Source organism: Canis lupus, chromosome 11, assembly GCF_003254725.2.
Source record: "Canis lupus dingo isolate Sandy chromosome 11, ASM325472v2, whole genome shotgun sequence".
In the NCBI taxonomy this organism is placed as follows: Eukaryota; Metazoa; Chordata; class Mammalia; order Carnivora; family Canidae; genus Canis; species Canis lupus.
Window position 1 is genome coordinate 19,336,843 of NC_064253.1, and position 22,020 is coordinate 19,358,862.

General features: G+C 35.0%; 1 protein-coding gene across 7 annotated transcripts in view; it reads right to left on the reverse strand.

The window, feature by feature from the left end:
- The window catches only part of FNIP1 (folliculin interacting protein 1), a 154,778-nt gene that overhangs the window by 40,551 nt on the left and 92,207 nt on the right, over nt 1-22,020 (reverse strand). For 6 of the 7 annotated variants that reach the window (XM_025432813.3, XM_025432812.3, XM_035696876.2 and 3 more), the window contains 7 exons: nt 21,420-21,520; nt 20,930-21,004; nt 15,268-15,359; nt 9,650-9,733; nt 8,429-8,500; nt 3,585-3,720; nt 1,543-1,744 (listed from right to left, as the gene is read on the reverse strand). In XM_025432813.3, the coding sequence (XP_025288598.1) occupies nt 1,543-1,744; nt 3,585-3,720; nt 8,429-8,500; nt 9,650-9,733; nt 15,268-15,359; nt 20,930-21,004; nt 21,420-21,520 (762 nt within the window). The remainder of the gene's footprint in view (nt 1-1,542; nt 1,745-3,584; nt 3,721-8,428; nt 8,501-9,649; nt 9,734-15,267; nt 15,360-20,929; nt 21,005-21,419; nt 21,521-22,020) is intronic. The other variant, XM_025432815.3, reaches the window with a different exon arrangement.

Sequence of the window (22,020 nt, forward strand, 5' to 3'; positions counted from 1 at the left end):
TCAATATGCTGATGACTACCTAATCTGGACCTTTCCCCTAAACTCTAGACTCACATAACCCACTTACCAATGTCCAAGAGGCATTTCAAACAAACACCAGACTTTCCTCCATCAAACATATTCCATCTTAATCTTTCCCATTTCAGTACTGGCAACTCTATCCTTCTAAGTACTCAAGTGAAAAATTTCAAGCCTACTTGTACTGTTCTCTTTCTCATACACCCCAATTCAGTCCATCAACTAATCTCATTAGCTCTATTTTCAAAACATATCCACAATCTAACCATTGCTCATCACTTCCAAAATAAGTTGGTTTGAGTAGCCAGCCACCATCTCTCACTGAATCACTACACCACAGCCTCCTAACTGGTTCCCATAACATCCACCTTTGCCCCTAGAAATCTGTTCTTCACAAGCAGAAAGATTGATCCTCATAAATAATGTCATTCCTCTGCTTGAAACTCTCCAATGATTTCCCATTTTTCTTAAGAGTAAATGCTAGTGCTCTTACAATGGTATCCTAAAAGTCCTTACATAATCTGAAGTTACTTCTAACCCAGCCCTTTGGTTTCCTTACTTTGCTCAAGCATCAGGGTTACTCCTAACACAAGGTCTTTGCCCCTACCTGGAGAATTTTTCCCTCATATAGTTGTGGCTCACTTCCTCCATATTCTGTATCAAACGTCATTTTATCAGAAGCCTTCATGGCTAGACAATAAATATTAGCAGTAACTTCAGCATTCCTTATAAATCTGTTTTATTTTTCCCCACAGCATTTACCATAATCAAAAATCATATATTTGGGGTGCCTGGTTGGCTTAATAGGTTAAGTGTCTGACTCTTGATTGTGGCTGAGGTAATGACCTCAGGGTCATGAGACAGAGCCTTAGTTCGGGGCACTACACTGGACATGGAGCCTGCTTAAGATTCTCTCTCTCCTTCTCCCTCTGCCCCCTCCCTGTTTGGCATGCATACTTGTTCTCTCTCAAAAAAAAAATTAAAAAAAAAACCACCTTCTATATTCTTTTTTTTTTTTTTTAAAGATTTTATTAATTTATTCATGAGAGACAGAGAGAGAGGCAGAGACACAGGCGGAGGGAGAAGCAGGCTCCATGCGGGGAGCCTGACGTGGGACTCAATCCCGGGTCCCCAGGATCACGCCCTGGGCGGAAGGTGGCGCTAAACCGCTGCGCCACCCGGGCTGCCCAACCTTATATATTCATTTAGTCATTTGCTGTCTCATGATATCCAGAATGCTGCTTTTTTTGCATATTATCCTCAGCTGCTAGATTAGTGCTTGCCACATTATAGGCCCTCAGACATTTATTGAATGAATGATGAATGACTTTATAACATTTACTAGGTAGTAAGCTCCTTAAAAAGAGCTGAAGTCTATTTTCCATCTCCAGAACACTTTGCAGGGTACTTGCACTGTGGCTGTTAATTTTTCTGCCAAATGAATAAACATGATATTAAAGTAGGAGACTAGGTAAGACTCAGAGGAAAATAAAAGACATAAATCCACAACATGACTGTGCTTACCTGTTCTATTGCACTCTTTAGTTTGTTCATGTGGCTTTCAAAGAGAGGAAAATGTGAAAAAAAGAATTCATTAAATTTGTTATTTTCATCTTCATCTTTGGATAATGAAAAGATTACCCCAATTGCAATCTTCTTTTTCCTCACAATTCCTGGGTTAGGGCCACAGCTTTCATCTGACAGATTAAAGCTTTCTTCTATAGACCTTAAAAATAAATGTTTTTTTAAATTAAAAACAAAAAACACAAAAATAATTAAATTCACAATTTAACCTCCTTGCTAATTAAATGTAAACTAATTAAAGATCTTTTCCTGTTTTATCAAGTAAATCTAAAAAAGTGTATCAACTCTTAGCTCTTTGAGAAATCTACTAGCTATTCCTTCATGCTCACATTTCTATAAGAAATTTTAACAGAGTCAGATTGCGAACATTTTTGTTCAATTAGAAGTCACTAAAAAAAGAGATAACCTCCAAATCATAACCAATCTAAAAATGTCTGAATTTTAAGATTTACAGATGAGTCTGTTAGAATTTATTGTTATATGATCTACTTGTATCTCTTCTTCTGATTCCAGAAGTAAAGTTTTAAAAAGCAAAGACTTAAAAAAAAAAAAAAAATCAAAGACTAAAGGGAGTACGTAAAAGAGGAACAAGAAGCTTCATTATCTATAGTTGCTTAACACAGGCTTAAAAAAAAAAATCTTTCAAGAATGAATTAACTTGCCTAATTACAAACATGAAAAACTGAAATAACAAAACATGCAGTATATTAATCAAACACCTGCACAAAAGAGTTAAATAAAACTATAAAACTTTTAGGAAAAAACATTGAATTTAGCAATGGTTTCCTGGATATGACACCCAAAGGTACAGATAACAAAAGAAAAAAGAGATAAACTGGACTACATAAAATTAAAAACTGTTGTGTATCAAAGAACACTGTCAACAGAATGAAAAGGCCACACATGGAATGGGAAAAAATACTGCCAAGCATATGTGGTACAGGATTAATACATCAAATATATAAGGAACTCCTTTACATCAACAACAACAACAAAAAAATCTAAATAAAAAATGGGCAAAACTATTATATAGACACATGGCGAACAGCACATAAAAACATAGTATCACTAGCCATTCGGAAAATGCAAATCAAAAGCACAATGAGACAATACTTCACACCCAGTAGGATGGCTATTATAAAAAATAAAAAAATTAAAAAAATTTAAAAACCAGAAAATTACTGTTGGAAAGAAGGTGGAGAAATGAGAATTCTTGTGCATTTCTGTTAAGAATGTAAAAATGAAACAGCCACTGTAAAAAACAGTTTGGAATGTGCTGAAAAACTTAATCACAAAATTACCATATCATTCAGCGATTCCACTTCTGGGTATATACCCAAAAAAATTGAAAGGAGGAACTCAAACAGGGTATTTTTACATCTATGTAGACATGAGCATTATTTGCAAAAGCCAAAAGGTCAAAGCACTCCAAATGTCCATCAACAGATAAGTGGAAAAACAAAATGTGACATATACATAAAATGGAATATCATTCAACCCTAAAAAGGGATAAAATCCTGATACATGCTATGACATGGATGGACCTTAAAGACCTGCTAAATGAAATAAGCTACACGTAAAAGGACAAATATTGTAGGATTCCACCTAGATGAGGTTTCTAGAGTAGTCAAATTCAGAGAGACAAAAGAAAATTTTTTTGAATGGTGAATGCCAGGAACTAAGGGTAGGGAGGAATGGGGAGTTACTGTTTAACGGATATAGCTTCAGTTTGGGGAGATAAAAAAGTTCTGGACATGCATAATGATGATGGTTGCATAACAATGGGAAGGTACTTATAATGCCACTGAACTGTACGTCTAATATTGGCTAAAACTACCAATAATTTTTAAAATGTAACACATTTAAAAAGTTTCAAGACTTAAAATACACAGAAATACAAGCCCAAGGCTCTAAAAACATCATTCAGAATTGTGTTTAAGGGAACCATTCAATTTTATTATAAAGTGAAGGTTCCAACTTACCATCTTGGAAATACCCCATTCTCCAAACTTGTTGTTTGGCTGCGTCGCCAACGTCGCTGGTAACTGCTGGCACAACTTCGGGTAAGTGAGGAGTTTGGAGAGGGAAACGGCGTAATAAGCAAACTGCTGAGAGATGCTGTCAAGTCGAAATAAATGCAAGTATATGTAAGCATTTAAAAATATGTCAATAAGCATAAAGATAAATTTCTTTTTTTAAGATTTTATTTGAGAGAGAGAGAGATAGCAAGAGGGAGGGAGAGGAAGAGGGAGAAAGAGAATGAGGCTTCTCACAGAGCAGGGAGCCCCCCTGCAGGGCTTGATCCCAGAACCCTGAGATCTTGACCTGAGCCAAAGGCAGGCACTTAACCAACTTAGCCACCTAGGCACCCCAAGATAAATTTCTCTTTAAGAAATTTAACAGTAGTGACTCAAATTTTCCATTTTGCTTCATGAGCTTCTAAAATTTTCATTTAAAAACTTAACATCATTGCTGGAGCAAAGTCCCAGAGGAGAAAAATCATATACTAACAGTGCATTGGCAAGAGACTTGTAGACATTCCCCTTTTTATATTCTTACCCTAACCCCCACTTCAGAAGAAAGGGCTAATTTGAAACAAAGCATTATCTCTTTGGCCATGAGATTGCCCCTAGCTTAGTTGAACACTTAGTCTTTAAAAGATATATGATGTGATTCAGGTTTTTTAAAAAAAATGTTAAGTTTGTCTTTAAATTCCAGTTAGTTAACATACAGTGTAATATTAGTTTCAGGTGCACAATATAGTCGTTCAGAGCTTTCACAAAAATCCCTTGCTCATAACAAATGAATGCCTTAATAATCCCCATTGCCTATTTAACCCATCCCACCCACCACCCTCCCTTCTGGTAATCATCAGTTCTTAAGAGTGTGTTTCTTGGTTTGCTTCTCTCCCTTTTCTCCCCCTTGCTCGTTTTGTTTTGTTTCCTAAATTCCACATGAGTGAAATCATATGGTATTTGTCTTTCTCTCACTGTCTTATTTTGCTTATTAGCTTAATACTCTGGTTCTATCTTGTTGCAAATGGAAGACGACTTCATTCTTTTTATGGCTGAGTACTATTCCATTATATAAACATACCAAATCTTGACCCACTCATCAGCTGATGGATACTTGGGCTATTTCCATAATTTGGTTATTGTAGATAATGCTGCTATAAACATGTACTGTAAACTATATAAATGTGCATGTATCTCTCTGAATTAGTACTTCTCTATTCTTGGAGTAAACAGTAGTACAGTTGCTGGACTGATGAGATTCCGTTTTAATGCAACAGCTATATTTTAAGAACGGAAGCTATATTTGAAAATAAGTGTTTGAATGTCATGTAAACATGTCATTTAAAAGCACATCTTACACCTTTCACAATGGTAGAATCAAAAAAAACAAAAAGAGTATTGAGAAGGATATGAAGAGAAAGGAACCCTCACACACTGTTGGTGGGAATGCAAACTAGTACAGCTACTATGGAAAGCCACTATGCAAATTAGTATAGTATGGAGGTTCCTCCAAAAACTAAAAACAGAAATATCACATGACCCAATAATTCCACTACTGGCTATTCACTCAAAGAAAACAAGAACACTCATCTAAAAAGATAAATGTACTCCTAAGTTTACTACAGCATTACTTACAAAGAGGCAAGAAATGGAAGCAACTGAAATGTCTACTGATAGATGAACAAATAAGGAAGATGTATACAATATTATTCAAACATATAAAATAATGAGATCTTGTCATCTGAGACAACATGGACGGACCTAAGGATATGGTGCCAAGTACAGTAAGCCAGACAGAGAAAGACAAATACCATACAATTTCACTTATATATGGAATCTAAAAAACAAAACCAACAGAAAGAAAAAGATTCATTAACACAGAGATCAAACTGATGGTTGCCAAAGAGGACAGAGTTTGATGGGAAGGGCAAAAATGGGTGAGGGGGAGCAGGAGATACAAGTTTCCAGTTATGGAATGAGTAAGTCACAGGGATAAAAAAGACAGTATAAAGAGTCAGTGGTACTGTAAAAGTGTTGTATGGTGGTAGATGGTAGTAGCTACACTTCTGGAACACATAGCATAATGTATAGAATTTGTCAAGTCACTATGTTTACATCTAAAACAGATGTAACACTGTGTGTAAACAACTATATTTACAACTATGCTTCAATAAAAAGAATAAAAGTACCACTGACCCTTGAACAAGAGTTTGAAATCTGCAGATCCACTTATATGTTTTTCTTTGATAAATACAGTATAGCATTGTAAATGTATTTTATCTTCTTATGATTTTCCTAACATTTTTTGCTTATTTTATTGCAAAAATACAGTATACAATTCATATATAAAATATATGTTAATCAACTGTTCTTGCTATGAGTAAGGCTTCCTGTCAACTGTAGGCTATTAGTAGTTGAGTTTTTAGGGAGTCAAAAGTTACATACAGATTTTTCTTACTGCCCAGGGTGAGGGGAGGTTTGCGCCCCAACCCCTGGGTTATTGAAGGGTAAACTGTAATCATGAATTGCTTCTGCATAGGTAGTCAAGCCTCTGAATGTTTAATCACTTTCAGTAATAATCATGATTATACCTACTGAGCTCCAAAAAGAGAAAATCCTATAGATTGCTCTCTGGAGAACTCTAAGGGGTGACAGACACATTCCATTAGAACCCATTATGATTATAATTGCTGCAATCCCCTAATTGTGAGGATTATTCTCTTCCCAAAACCCCTCTCTCCAGAAACTCTTGCCTGGAGTGTCAAAAGCTACAACCCTTTGTTTTTCCTCAGACTAGGAATCCTCTCCTTTTCTGTACTGGATCTAGAGAGGAAAAGACATTAAGGGTTTGCTTTTGTTTGGCAATATTTCCAACCATATACCAAAAATTTGTGATGTAATCAAAAACAGGGAAGCATTATTATCATCTATAAAAAGATACGTATCACATGATTTTGATTACAACCATATACCAAAAATTTGTGATGTAATCAAAAACAGGGAAGCATTATTATCATCTATAAAAAGATACGTATCACATGATTTTGGACATCAGGAGTGAGAACTAAGAGACTGTCATTATGAAGATCTATTCAATTCTCGCTAACAAATTCAGTAATAAAGGGAAGAGCTTTATGTGCCATACAACTATCACTAATATCAATTAATTAATTAACATCAATGAATTAATTCTAAACTACTTCCTTAAAAAGACCACATTTTTCTCAATATTATAAGTAACTACTGTAAAACTTTGTAGTCTAAGACTAGATATGTATAACTAACCTGGGTGTAATTTTCAATGAAAACTCAAATGTTAATCTAAATTTGGAAAAACTATGTGGTAACAAATTCTGGTATTAAAAATAACCCTACTGGAAAAAAGAAGAAAATACACAATTAATTTAAAAGGAGTATATGAATTTAATGGCTTAAAAAAGCCTTACAGATCAATGCAGTCAGGTCCTTCAATTTACACCTAAAGAAAGTGAAGTATAGATATGAATTTATCACCTCTGAAATCTGAAATAATAACTAGATTCCTGTCACAGAAGAGAAAACTAAATCCCTAGGTTACATAGAAGCAACAAGTAATAAAAGAAATATACACTAGATTATCCTAAGAACAAGAATAAAAAATTCAGTTAGAAAAGAAGGGTGAGATTATTTGAAAGATCAAGATTTTTCATATTAGAGAGCTGGTTCTCAATTCTAACTGTCCATCAGAACGAGGTATTAAATTTTTCATTTTGTTTTGTTTTCAAATAGTTTCATCAGCCTTTCCCTAGACTACATGACAGTCTTGGAGTACATTTCAGGCATGTCAAACTTTTATTTTGAAACCTCTTGTTATTCTAATGCATACGTACGGATTACAATACTGATAAATTGGGACTTCCCATCAATACTCAAAAATGAATTATAAACAATTTAGACACCAGAGCCATATAATGTGACAATTCATATGGATAAACCACAGTGGATAAAGTTTCTCATACGTAACAATAATACAAGCCTAAGATACTCCTTTCGTTTATGCTATCTCTGAGTCCTAAGAAATACATTTTCTTTATACTGGAAGGCCCTTCTTCCATGCTTTCACCTGGATAACTCCTACTGACTTCTTAAAACACAACTCAAGTCTTATCCCTTGTAAAGTACTACTGGCCCCTGTTCCTGGCCCAAGCTAAGTTAGGTTTTCTTTCCCTAAACCTCTCTCCACATTTCTATCAGAGAACACATCATATGATGCAGGACAATTTTCCCGACTGTTTCCTCTGTAGACTCTCTGCTTGAATGTAAAATGTGGGCTTTTCTTTTTCTTTAATCTCTCACACATTTCAATAAAGGTTTGTTAGACAAATTTTGGGAGCCCATATTTGAAAACAATATGAATGGCATTGGTTCAAAATGCCTAGGTTTTTCTGGGCAAGCGACAGTCTGACAACTAAAAACTCTAGTTAAGAGTAAGCAGATATAAGCAAATGTGGGGGTTTTCTTTCCTTTTTTTTTTTTTTTTTACTGTGCCATTTAAGCAGTCTCTTGAGCAATATTTTTTTCTTGTATTGGCTAAGTCTAAGCCAATGTGCACTCATCTAGGCCATGTTCCACTAGGCACATGTAACAGTAAATATGAAAATTTTAAATTTGAACTATTTCTCTCTGTTGATATAATTCTCTTATAAGGCTAATAACATCAACACTAAAAAACTGTGTACATGAAATTGGATGATAAAGGAAAAAATAAAAATCATTGTTGGCTAACAGTGATCTCATAAGAAAACTAGATTAATACATAAACCTGACATTACCAGAGCGTGCTATTCCACTGTCTCTGTCCTCATTCAGGTCTCTTCCAGGCATGTCCATTGGGTTGCTGTGAACTGTGAATTAAGACAAAATTGTCAGTTATAACATATAATGCTATTCAGGGTGACGTTTCTTCTGTTACATTGCAAATGAAATCATGCTCATCTCATTGCATTCCTTTATTTTTTTCAATAGCATGGCACAAACCCAACACCAAGAGCTATTACTCAGTTGAACAAGCTTTGAGAGCTATGTGAAGATTGACATATAATGTGAAAATATAATATCTAAAGAAGCAAGGGATGGCTAAAAGGAAGATACTCAAAATACATTACTAAATGACTAAAAAGCATGCTACTAAACAGTAAGAATGATTCCTGGAAGTAAATAACGGGTATATGATGGTTCACTTTACTATTCTGCCAATAACATAGGTTTAAAAACTCTTCACAATAAAAATTTTAAGAAAACAGTTTGAACAGTATGATGCCAATTAAATTATTTTTTAGAAAGGTTAATTCTAGATGACCCAAATGGCTAATACATACTTTTTGCCCATTTTTCAAATTTTCTCTAATAAATATGTATTGTTCCGATCTCACATTTGTAAGAAAAATAAATATTAATTAAAACAATAAGATAGATACAACTCCCTGGATACAGAGGCATAAACATACTCTACAATCATAAATTAAATGATATAAACAAACATACTCACATATGACTTTTACAGATCAATATAATGGTGCTTGTTCATCTAAATCTTAGCTCCAAAAGAAATCATTCTTATGAAATAACACAGATCAGAAATTTTAAAATAATAAGATAGGATATTTTCTTCAATTGGTGAACTAAGTACAAACTCTACTTAGCCATGGAAACAAGAGAGTGTCCCATGAGAAATTCTAGCTGGTATTTAAAGAAATAATGTTCATACTAAAATTTGGGTTAAGATTCTAAAGTTAAGTTATTACATAATGAAATAAGTAACAAACTGAAATTTCATGAAAATATCAATTCTACTGATAAATGAAAATTTCTGGAAATGTTGAAGAACATAACTCAGTAGACAGGAATTCAGTTCTTACACTTGCTAAGTAATGTTTTCTTAACTACACCCTCCCCAAATACATTTATATCTACTCTCTTGTTTCCACGGCTTAACTACAGATTCTAGCCACTGGAGCACACCAACTAGTCTACCCACACAGCACATCGCAAACCTGCAAAGAAAGAGGCGCTCCTGATCAGGCGGAGCGGACCCTGTTCAGAGAATGCCCGCCTGGGGCTGCAGAACTGTGATAGACCTACATGGCAAAAATGTAAAATATATATGAAAGAGGGCTGTTAGAGAAGCCACAAAGAGTCTGGAATAAAGGGTGAGCTTAGGCAGCACAAATGCAGACCAACAGATACTGATGGAACTTTTAAACTAAGTAAGAATAATTCAAGCTGGTTTCTCTTCTTTGAAACAGGATGGTTTCTCTCTGGGGATAGCTTATGTCAAACAACAATTTCATGCCTATTTACTAATAAATATTTATATAATTATAAAAAAACCCTTCCACTATACAAGGTAAAAGTTTTAATCCTTTCTAACATAAAACAATGCTTTTAAAGATTCAAAAAAGCACAAAATTTATTTGACATTTGCCAAATAAATTGATCCTTTAAAAAGAGTTTTTAAAAACTATTTTATTTATTTATTTGAGGGAGAGAGTGTGCACGAGAGAGCACAAGAGAGAAAGAGAGAGAGAGAGAGAGAATGAGAGAAAGCAAGAAGCTGAGTTGCCTGTTACACTTCATCAAGATAGCCTAAAGAGTCACCTAGGAAGTTACCTAAGATAGAATAGGGGGCTTTCTGTTTTAAAATCTATTTTTCAGATTGTTAATGGATATCTTTCTGTAACAAGAATTTCTAGAATTATACTGCATTTGCAGCAATCCTTCCATGTTTTACCTCTTCAGCTCTTTATTCAATTCTCTCTAGTTACTTCAAAACTTACCTACCCTCTTTAAATTCCTTCCCTACCCATCTCCTTCCTTATTCTCAGGATGTAACTGTCTCCCACATATACATGTGTGCACACACATATAATTCACCAGTTAGGAACTCTCCATTTCCTAGCACCTTGTCTCCAAACTAAATCACATTCGGGCCCACCTGCCTCCTTCCTGGCAGAGTAATAACAGGTAACAATATTCAAGCCTTAGTATGTCCTAGGAACCTACTCAGTGAAAAATGCTGAGCGGCTCCTCCCTCCTTCCCAAACCTAATTCTTTTATGTCAGTTAGGACCTTCAAAAATCTCACTTTACCACTTCTATCTCTAACTTTACCCCTCCTTATAACCTCCTATTCATCAACATTTAAACATAAACAAAGCTAGCGGCACCTGGATGACTCAGTCATTTAAACCTCCAACTCTTTATTTCAACTCAGGTCATTTTATGTTCATCTTAAGAGACTCCATCCTCAGCAGGCAGCCCAATACAGAACTCTATCTTAAAACCCTGAGATTAAGCCTCTTAAGACTGTTTCTCTCCCTGCCCGTCCCCTACTCTCTCTAAAAAAATTATTATAAAGAAAGCACAGTCAAAACTATTCTTTCCATATACTTAATCTTACATAGTTCAATAATTAAAATGTATTCTAAAGATTCCTCGGGGTTCTTGCAAGCCTTTCAGAGATCTGTGTAATATTCTATTTTCTTAATAAATTTAATCAAAACAACTTATTACAAGAGAATAAACACAGAAGTAGATATAAGAATTGAGTTGTAGTCTACTAAGCCATAAATTAATGTGTTTTGCAAAAATGTAAAACAACGTCACTCTTCTTCATTAAGTTCTCGTCTTGGAGAATAGTAGTCATTTCATAGCATGTTATTTATACTAACATGAAAAAGGTTGTGTTATATTTTAAGGAATAAATATTTTTAATTTTTTTGTTTTAAATTTTAATACAGTATATATCAATAAAGGTAATACACATAAACAAAAGTTCTCTGTGGTCCTCCATAATTTCTAAGTGTATAAAACTTAGAGAACTTTTCTGGTCTCTTTTCTGAGGCAGAAAGAACCGCTGCTTAAATCCTGGAAAAAAAGACTGACCTCTGAGCAGAGCTCTCCTCAACTGTGGCTTCTATTATCTCCATGAAATTGCTCACGTAAGCTACCAAAAGCCTTCCTACAGATTAATGCAGTCCATACTATTTTATATTACTTTATCGCATATTTGACGCTGACTAAATTGCCTTTGAACATTTCCCCAGTTTCCAAATATTATACACTAAGGTTTTTTTCCTTAATGCTCTATATGTGTTTCTCTTCACCTACTCTTTCCATCTTTAAACCATCATTCCCCAGGATTTTATCCTCAACAATCTTTCTCACTCTTTAACATTTCCTAGGTCATCTCATTCATTCTTAAGCTTTCACTTATCATTTACATGCTAATGCTTTACAAATCCACATAGATACAGCTAACTAACAACTGTATTCTCCCTTCTATTTTATCAAGTAGTTTCTAGGAAGCTGCCCATCTAGGGATCTTATTTCTCAAATCTCCTTATATATAGGTAAAGCCATGTGACTAGTTACCACTAATGGAATGTGAATAAAACTGATGTATTAAGGTTGGTTATGAAATGGATGCGACTTTTCCATACTCAATTCCTTTTCACTGGCTTCATGCAGCTGAGCTCAACCTTGGAAACCACATAATGAAGAAGGTAGAACTTCAAGAAGGAAGGAAATTGGACCTCTGAAACAGTGCTTGGAGAAAAACTGTTAATCAATGAGGAAACACTTTTTAAACTTCACATGACTGGAAAAAAATAACCCTATGTTGCTTTGAAATTATTATATGTTCACTAATTTTTATGTTGTAGCACCTACCCCTATATCTACTAACTATAATGGATATCTTTACTTGAATAACCAACCAATACTTCCATTCTAACATACATAAACCCCAAATCACCAATTCCTAATTTCTTCTGCTCCTCCCAATGGATGGCACCAATATCCAAGCAATTATACAACCAGACAGCAAAGGGACACACTTATTTCCTTTTTCCTCCCTTCTTTCATCTAATTACAAAGTCCCATCCACTCTATTTCCCATAATGAACCTCTCAACAGCTCTCTACCCTTGACACAATCCAGCTCTAGGTCTCCATTACCTGTCATGCGAATTACCACCAGCAGCCTTCTAACAGAGATCTTTTCCTCGATCCTACTGGTTTACTTGAATCCTTTCCCATTGCAATCAAAACATAATTCTGCAGATAAAAATCTAATCTGATCATATTTCTATATTCTGACAACTCCTCTGTGTGGCCTTCAGAATGCACTGCAAAGATCTCCAGCTATAAGGACTGTAATTGACTACATACCTCAAATTGCTGTTTTCTGACATGTGATGTTTTCCAAGGCCACATATCCCATAGGCAGAGTTCCTAACCAGTGACTGAACGTAGCCAGAAGAGTAAGTCAGGTACATTTCTGGCAACATACAGCTCACCTGTGACAACATACTTTGACCTAAGGACTTGTCAGTGGCCTTACCAAACCTTCCATGGGTTGCATGATAGGAAAGGACACTTCCATTCAATTTTCTATTTTTCTCTTTCATTTGGGGTCAGACTTGCAACACAATCTGAGGGCTCTCATGACCTTTCCCAGTTTCCTCCTCATTTTCTCTCACACAGTCATTTCCCCTAATAATATCCTTGCATATTTGATCCTGTCTTGGCACCTGTTAAAAAACAGGTAAAGGACCCAAACTAACACACCCTCATTACTACCCAACTTCTTAAAGCCTAAGTTCAAATTCCTCACTATGGCCCAAGGTGCCCTTTGTCATCAACCTCCCACAAACTTTTTCATTTCTTTTAACTTTCATTACTCCTATTCTTGACTCCATCAACGCTGATTTATTCACATTATTTACTCATGCTATGATCTCTTAACTCCTAGGTCTGTGCACATACTACTGCTTTTTCCTAAAACATTTCTAGTCCCCAAACACAGGGCTAATCCTTCAAGATTAGGCTTCCCTTCTTTAAGAAAGTCTGAGACTCTCTAGGACTGAATTAGGTACTCTTCCTCATTTGTATCACACCATGCTCTTTAACATTAACTGCACTCTACTATAATTGTTGCATTATTTGTATGACTTCCACTAACTATAAATCTGTTGAGGCAGGAAATGTGTCTGGTTTACCACTGCATGTACCCTCAGGGCCTAGCAGAGTGCTTAGCATACAACACGTACTTGGTAAGTATTTGCTGATAAATTGGAAATGTAAAGAAAATAAGAAATGGTACTCAAATATCCTTGATTCACAATTACAAACATACAAGTAAAAGCCACTCATTATTTAAGTCTATACTTTGTTAAATGGATTCACTTCCTAACCTATATTAAAACAAAGATGGGTATACCTAGCATCCATAAGGTGATTTACTGTTATAAGCGATAATGGATTTGTATTATTAAAATAAATAGCTTTTAATTAACTTATTGAGCTTTGAAAAGTATCACATTATAACGGAAAAAGAGACAAGTGAATCTTTTCAGAAGATTCAGAAAATCTTTCAGGAGAATCTGAAAAGATTCAGTTGTCTCCCTGTCACATTTTTACTTCATTAAACCAATGAAATAATCAAGTGAGTTAAGAAAAAGCAGAACCCCTCTAATTTTTCTAAAAAATGTGCAAACTTTCTTTTTTTTTTAATTTATTTATTTTGAGAGAGAGAGAGAGAGAGACAGAGAGAGAGAATCTAAAAGTAGGGGGAAGGACAGAGGGAAAGAAAGAATCTCAAGCAAATTCACCACTGAGCACAGAGCCTGACACGGGGCTTGATCTCACATCCCTGAGATCATGACCTGAGCCACAAATCAAGAGTCACTTGATTTCACTTAACCAACTGAGCCACCCAGGTACCCCAAATGTGCAAACTTTTAAAATTACATGCCTGACACTATAACTAGCCCACACTACTTGCTGAATAAATGGTTGCTTGTTTGAATAAACATGAACTATAAAAAATAATAGAATACAATATGATTCAAGCTGGAAGAAAAACTGTTTCCTACTTATATATTTAACTAATATTTATTCAAATCAATTCCAAATGAAAATTCTCACTAAATAAAGAATAAAAGAAATATTTATCCTAGTCTAATTCCTGTCCACATTCTGGCATGCTATAGTTATTTACACACCAGGAACATGGAAGCAACAATTCAGTTGAACTTTGTAGGGTAAAACAAATGACCAGAAATTTTAGGAACAGTTTGTCATTTCAGAAGTTGAACTTAAATAGTAACAATCAACTATTCAAATTACTAAATAAGCTGTTATTTTAATGAATATTTTAAAGAACATCAAATCTGAGTATCTGCTCATCTATCTGAATTCAGGTCACAAAAATGAGCACCATTTTAAAATTACTTTTATGGTTAGGGAAGAGACAAAGGAAAAAGTGTAATACCGGTCTTCCTCAGCTGAAATATTGTAAAAAGCTGAGAAGGACTTTTTATATCAATGAGCCTTTTAAAGATGCATAAAGTTAAAAACAAAAAACAAACCAGATATATCTTCAGCAGTTCTTTTTCAGATACAAAAATGAATATTATGTTCAAATATACAAAAATTATGTTTTTCAAATAATATAAACATTATACATACTTCCAATTTAAATCCCTTTTCTACTTCTAGTATGTCAAAATCTGTGGTCTTATAAAAGATCTATATTATTAAGAAAGAACTGCAAATCTTTGTTATACTGTTAACCTATTTAAAACTTATAAAACCAAAGGAACCATTTACCTATATTTCCAAGTAGTCCATTAATAACTGTGTTATTATCAGCCTTTAATGTACTGTTGTCCTGATTGATGAATTCAAGACTGTCTTGAAGCCTAAAGGAGGAAAAGAAACAATAAATTGCAAATTCATCTTATGCTCTTTTTGGCAACTCTTTGCATATCTCAATGAAATCTTAAGTGTAAAACAGCTTTTTTTTTAAGTTTTAAGTATTCTTGTTAGTACCATAAACTACCTAATCTTTTAAATAAGAGGTTGGTGGGGATCCCTAGGTGGCGCAGCGGTTTGGCGCCTGCCTTTGGCCCAGGGCACGATCCTGGAGACCTGGGATCGAATCCCACATCGGGCTCCCGGTGCATGGAGCCTGCTTCGTCTTCTGCCTGTGTCTCTGCCTCTCTCTCTCTCTCTCTCTCTCTGTGTAACTATCATAAATAAATAAAAATTAAAAAAAAAATAATAAGAGGTTGGTAAACTACACTTGGAGGGCTAAATATAGCCTGCTGCCTGTTTTTATAAATAAAGTTTTAATGGAACATAGATATGCCCTTTCACATATGTACTGCATATGGCTGCTTTAATGCTACAGCTGAGAAACCAGACATATTGTCTGGCCCACAAAGCCAAAATTATTTACTATCTAGACCTTTACAGAATTACTGACCCTAATTTAAATTGTAAAGCTTTTCCCTCATATTTTGGACCTGACGTTATTTTCTAAACTTCTAGCAGGGAAAAAAGAAGAAAAAAAAAGAAAAAAGAAAAGAAAAGAAGAAAAGAAAAGAGAAGAACAAAAATCAACCAAATATCAAAATAGTGTCATTTGTTCACACATTATAAATGATCACTCCTGTTAGTAAATTATCTGAATAACAAAAATTAAACTACTTTATGTTCTTAGTACAAAGTATCCTTCCTAGGGATTTTAAGAACCTATAAAAAATTTAGAAAAGATGAAGAAACTGAAAGGATCCGAGGTAAAATCAGTGATTCCAACGTGAGGATCTCTAATTTCTACTTTAGTATTAAACTCTTAAAAATTAGCACTTTTAGCGTCAGTATATTTTAAGCATCTCTAACACTGTGAAAAAACATCTCTCCCTTTTCTTCCTTCCTAACAGAAAAGTTAATAAGCAGCTACAAGTATTAGAACCTCAGCTAATAGAACTCCTGAGAGGTCTTCTTGGAGCATTTACAATTAATGGAACTTTTGAGAATTTTTCTAGTTTTGAGTAGGCTCCTTGCTACCTCCTGCTGCTTTTGACTTTGGGTAACCCCAGAGATTCTGGCTAGCTGGCATTCTAATCTGGTCCCTGCAGAATCCATCGCTGGAATCCACTAACACCTCACCCTAGCCTCAGTCTTTCATTTACTAGGTTCCGGCATGTAGCACCGGATTCCAATTATCAGGCCTGCCTTTGTTTCAGCTTCACTTTTCTAATCTTGGCATTAATACCTTGGGGTATTCTTATGCCCCACGATGGGTGATCTAGACTACTCCTGACTGCAAAGGTAAATTTTTTTTTTAAGATTTTATTTATTTAAAAAAAAAAAGATTTTATTTATTTATTCATGAGAGACATAGAGAGAGAGAGAGAGAGGCACAGACACAGGCAGAGGGAGAAGCAGGCTCCATGCAGGGAGCCCGACGCGGGATTCAATCCCGGGTCTCCAGGATCACATCCTGGACTGAATGCAGCGCTAAACCACTGAGCCACCCGGGCTGCCCTGTAGAGTTAATTCTGAAGTGATCTGAAAACTGAAGAGCACATATATAGATGCTAACTTGGCATGGCACTACAAAATGTAAAATAAGTATCTCATCTTAACATGGGAATGTTCTCAACATTTTACTTCTAGCTATAGCTTCTAGAAGCAAATTAGGAAAGAGAAAGCACATTCCCTATTCTTCAACTAAACTCAAATGAGAAGTAATCTGGACTCCAAACACAAAGTGGCTGAATGAATTAAAAAAATAACACCCAACAATATGCTGCCTACAAGAGACTCACTTCAGCTTTGAGAACGCATATAGGCTCAATGTGAAGGGATAGGAAAAGAATCCATATAAGTGGAAATCGAAAAAGAGCAAAGAAAGCTACACTTATATCAGAAAAAATGGACTTCAAGCCAAAAATAGTAACAAGAGACAGAAATGGTCATACAAAAGAGGAGCAATTCATCAAGAAGATATAGCATAAATACAAATGCACTCAACATTAGAGCACCTAAACATGTTAAGCAAATAACTAACGGATCTAAAGAGACAAGACTGCGATAATTAGTAAAGGGCTTTATTTTTTTGTTGTTTTTTAAAAGATTTTATTTATTCATGAGAGACATGGAAAAAGAGAAAGAGGCAGAGACATAGACAGAGGGAGAAGCAGGCTCCATGCAGGAAGCCCAATATGGGACTCAATCCCAGACTCCAGTATCACGCCCTGAGCCAAAGGCAGACACTCAACCGCTGAGCCACCCAGGCGTCCCTGGGACTTTAATACTCTACTTCCAACAATGAATAGATCAACCAGACAGGAAGTCAACAAAGAAATGTTGAACTTGAACCATACCTTAGGCCAAATGGAATTAACAGATAGATAGATCCAACAGCAGCAGAATGCCATTCTTCTCAAGTGTGCATGGAACATTTTAGGAATAAATGATGATAGGAAAACTGGATAACCACATGCAAATGAGTGAAATTAAAACTTTATATTACACTACTATATGCAGTTATACAGCAATAAAGTGGATAACCTATAAGAAAGGGATAAATTCCTAGAAACATACAACCTACCAGGAATGAGTCATAAAGAAATAAAAAATCGAAACAGACCAATAATAAGTAAGGAGAATGAATCATTAATCAAAAACCTCCCAACGCTGGGACGCCTGGGTGGCTCAGCGGTTGAGCATCTGCCTTTGGTTCAGAGCGTGATCCTGGGGTCCTGAGATCGAGTTCCGTATCGGGCTTCCCACAGGGAGGCTGCTTCTCCCTCTGCCTATGTCTCCACCTCTCTCTGTGTGTCTCTCATGAATAAACTCTTAAGAAAAAAAAAAAAAGAAAGAAAGAAAGAAAGAAAAGAAAAGAAAAGAAAAGAAAAGAAAAGAAAAGAAAAGAAAAGAAAAGAAAAGAAAAAAAAGAAAAGAAAAGAAAACCTCCCAACACAGAAAAGCCAAAGGGACCAGATGGTTTCCTTGGTAGATTCTACCAAATATTTAAAGAAGAATTAATGCCAATTCTACTCAAACTGTTCAATAAATAAAAGAAGGAACACTACAAAACACATCTTACAAAGCCAGCATTGCCCTGACAACCAAGAAAATTTTCACCACTTCTCCTGATTATTATAAATGCAAAGATTCTCCACAAAATATTAGCAAACCAAATTCAAAAGAATATTAAAAGGATCATTTAATATGATCAAGTAAGATTTATCACTGGGATGCAAGGATGCAAGCAATAAATGATAATTACCACATTAAAAGAATGAAAGATAAAAATCATACCATCATGTCAATAGATGCAAAAAAGCATAGGACAAAATACAACATCTTTCCACGAAAAAAATCCTCCAAAAAGAGGTTGAAAGAACAAATATTGTTAAAATGTTCATATTACCCAAAGTCATCTATAGATTCAATGCAATTCTTATCAAAGTTCCAATGGCATTCTTCATAGAAATAAGAAAAAAATCCTAAAATCTGTATGAAGCTACAAAAAGACTCTGAATAGCCAAAGCAATCTTGACAAAAAGAACAAAGCTGGAGAGATCACACTTTTTGATTTCAAACTATACTACAAAGTTCAGGTAATCAAAACAGTATAGTACTGGCATAAAAATAGACACACAAACCAATGGAACAGAATCAAGAGCCCAGGAAAAAAACCCTGCATATACAGTCAACTAGTATTTGATAAGGGACCCAAGAACATTTAACAGGGAAAAGATAGTACCTTCAAAAAATTATGACAGAAAAACTGAATAACCACATGCAGATGAATGAAATTTAAATTATCTTATACCACTCACAAAAATGAACTCAAAATTGATTAAAGACATAAACAAAAGACTCCAAAACTGCATATCTTCTAGAAGAAACCATAAGGGAAAGAAAGCTCTTTGACACTGGTCATAGCAACAATTTCTACATATGACATAAACAGCACAAGCAACAAAAGCAAAAATAAGTAAATGGGAATACATCACACAAAAAGCTTCTATACTGCAAATAACTGACAAAATGAAAAAGCAATCTATGGAATGGTAAAAAAAATGCAAATCCTTTATCTGATGAAGGGTTAATATCCAAAATATATAAATAATCCACAAAAATCAATGGCAAAAAAAAATCTAAAAAAATTAATACTTCTGAATATTCAGAAGAACTGAATAGACAATTTTCCAAAGAAGATATGCAAATGACCAAGAGGTACATGAAAAGATGCTCAACATCACTAATCATCAGGGAAATGCAAATCATACCACAAAAAGGTATTACTTCACACCTTTTTTAATAGTTAACATCAAAAAGACAAGAAATGATATCAAGTGGTGGACAGGGTATGGAGAAGAAGGAACCCTTGGGCACTGCTGGTGGGAATATAAATTGATACAGCCACTGTGAAAACAGTATGAAGGTTCTTCAAAAAATTAAAAATAGAAACTACCATATGATCCAGGAATCCCACTTCTAGATATATATCCAAAGGAACTGAAATAAGGATCTCATAGAGATATCTGCACTCAGGTGTTCACTATAGCATTAGTGACAACTGTCAATAAATGGAGACAAACTAAATGTCTATCAAAAGATGAATGGATAAAAATGTCATACACACACACACAGCCATGAGAAAAGGAAATCCTGCCATTTGAGACAACCTGAATGAACATTAAGGGCATCATGCTAAGTGAAATAAGTCAGAGAAATATAAATACTGTATAGTATCACTCACATGTGTAATATAAAAAATTGAACATAGAAAAACAGAAAGCAGGGTGGTGGTTACCAGGGGCTGAGAGTAGGGGAAATGGGGAGGTAACAAAGTGTATAAACTTCAGTTATAAAATTAGTAAGTTCTGGGATCTAATGTATAGCATGCTATCGATAGCTAATAATACTGTTATTTTATATACTTGAAAGTTGCTAAGATGGGGATCCCTGGGTGGCTTAGCGGTTTGGCGACTGCCTTCGGCCCAGGGCGTGATCCTGGAGTCCTGGAATCGAGTCCCACATCAGGCTTCCTGCATGGAGCCTGCTTCTCCCTCTGCCTGTGTCTCTGCTTTTCTCTCTGTGTCGCTCATGAATAAATAAATAAAATCTTAAAAAAAAAAAAAGTTGCTAAGAGAGTAAATCTTAGCTGATCTTACCACAAAAGAGAAACGATAATTTTGACAAGATGGAGGTATTAGTTAGCTAATTATATGGTGGTAATCATTTTGCAACATATTAAATAAATGTGTTGCTCACATTAAATTTACAGTGTTGCATGTCAATTATATCTCAATAAAGCTAAAAGAAAAAAGTCTAGCCTCCACAAACTTTCAGATTTAAGCAATGGAAGAAAATTCAATTGAAACTGCAACCCTGAGAATAGTTTATTAGTTTTCATGCTTTGCATGTCCTAAATAATACATTTTTCTCAGCATTCATAATCACTTACGTATTGAGACTTCCACAGATACTGCTGCCAGTTCGTGCAGTAAAAACTTTGCTGAGCATAAGTTGTGGAGGGGAACTACAAAGGAAAAGAAATGGACAGAGAGAGATCAAAACTAAAACACAAGGAACTTCTCAATTTATTACAAATTAGGGACACTTGGGTGGCTTAGTCAGTTAAGTATCTGACTTCTGATTTCGGCTATGGTCATGGTCTCAGGGTTGGGAGATTGAGCTCCGTGTCAGGCTTCATGCTATGGTATGGAGTCTGCTGAAGATTCTCTCTCCCCCTCTCTCTATGCCCCTCTCCCCCACAAAAAGACATAAATCACAGAGATTTCACTCCATAGTTACAACAGTCATGAAGCAGCATGAACCCCATAAAACACTGTAAGTCTGACATGTTCAATCTATGTGAAGACTACAGGGAATTCTCTCATCTTCAAAAATTACATGTTCTAAAATGGATTATGAAAAATCAGAAAAGCCCTCACCGGATCTGATGAATTTTTAAGGTGGACCCTTTGTAGCTCATTGCTACAGAGCCAAACATCATCTCTCCAAGCATATTGGCATCAGAAGAGCACCGAGAACCCTAAAAAATAATTGTAACATTAATAGAACTGCAGAATTTACAACCTATTTCAAATCCTGAGTTCTACTGAAAATTCCTTTGCTGTAGTTATTCTTTATAATTCTATATACTCTTTAAAAAAGTGATTCTACATTGTATACAATGTTCTATAGCTTGAGTTTCTTCATTGCACAATGTGTTACAGACTTAACCATATCGTTATACAAAGACTCCTTTTGAAGAGCTGCATAGTATTCTACAGTATGAAAATTACAGTTTCCCTTACTAATGGACATTTAGGTTACTTCCAGGTTTTTGCTACTATAATAATGCTTAATGCCTAAATGAACACTGACTGTTAACTACATCTCGTGCATACATATGCAATGTTTTTCCAGGACAGAAAATAAGAAATTCAATTCAGTGAACATGCAGTACAGCTTTTACCGCTCCTACTGTGCAAAAGAGCTATCTACAAACACGGTAATTTATTTTGCTATTTTTTATAAGGACTTATTTAA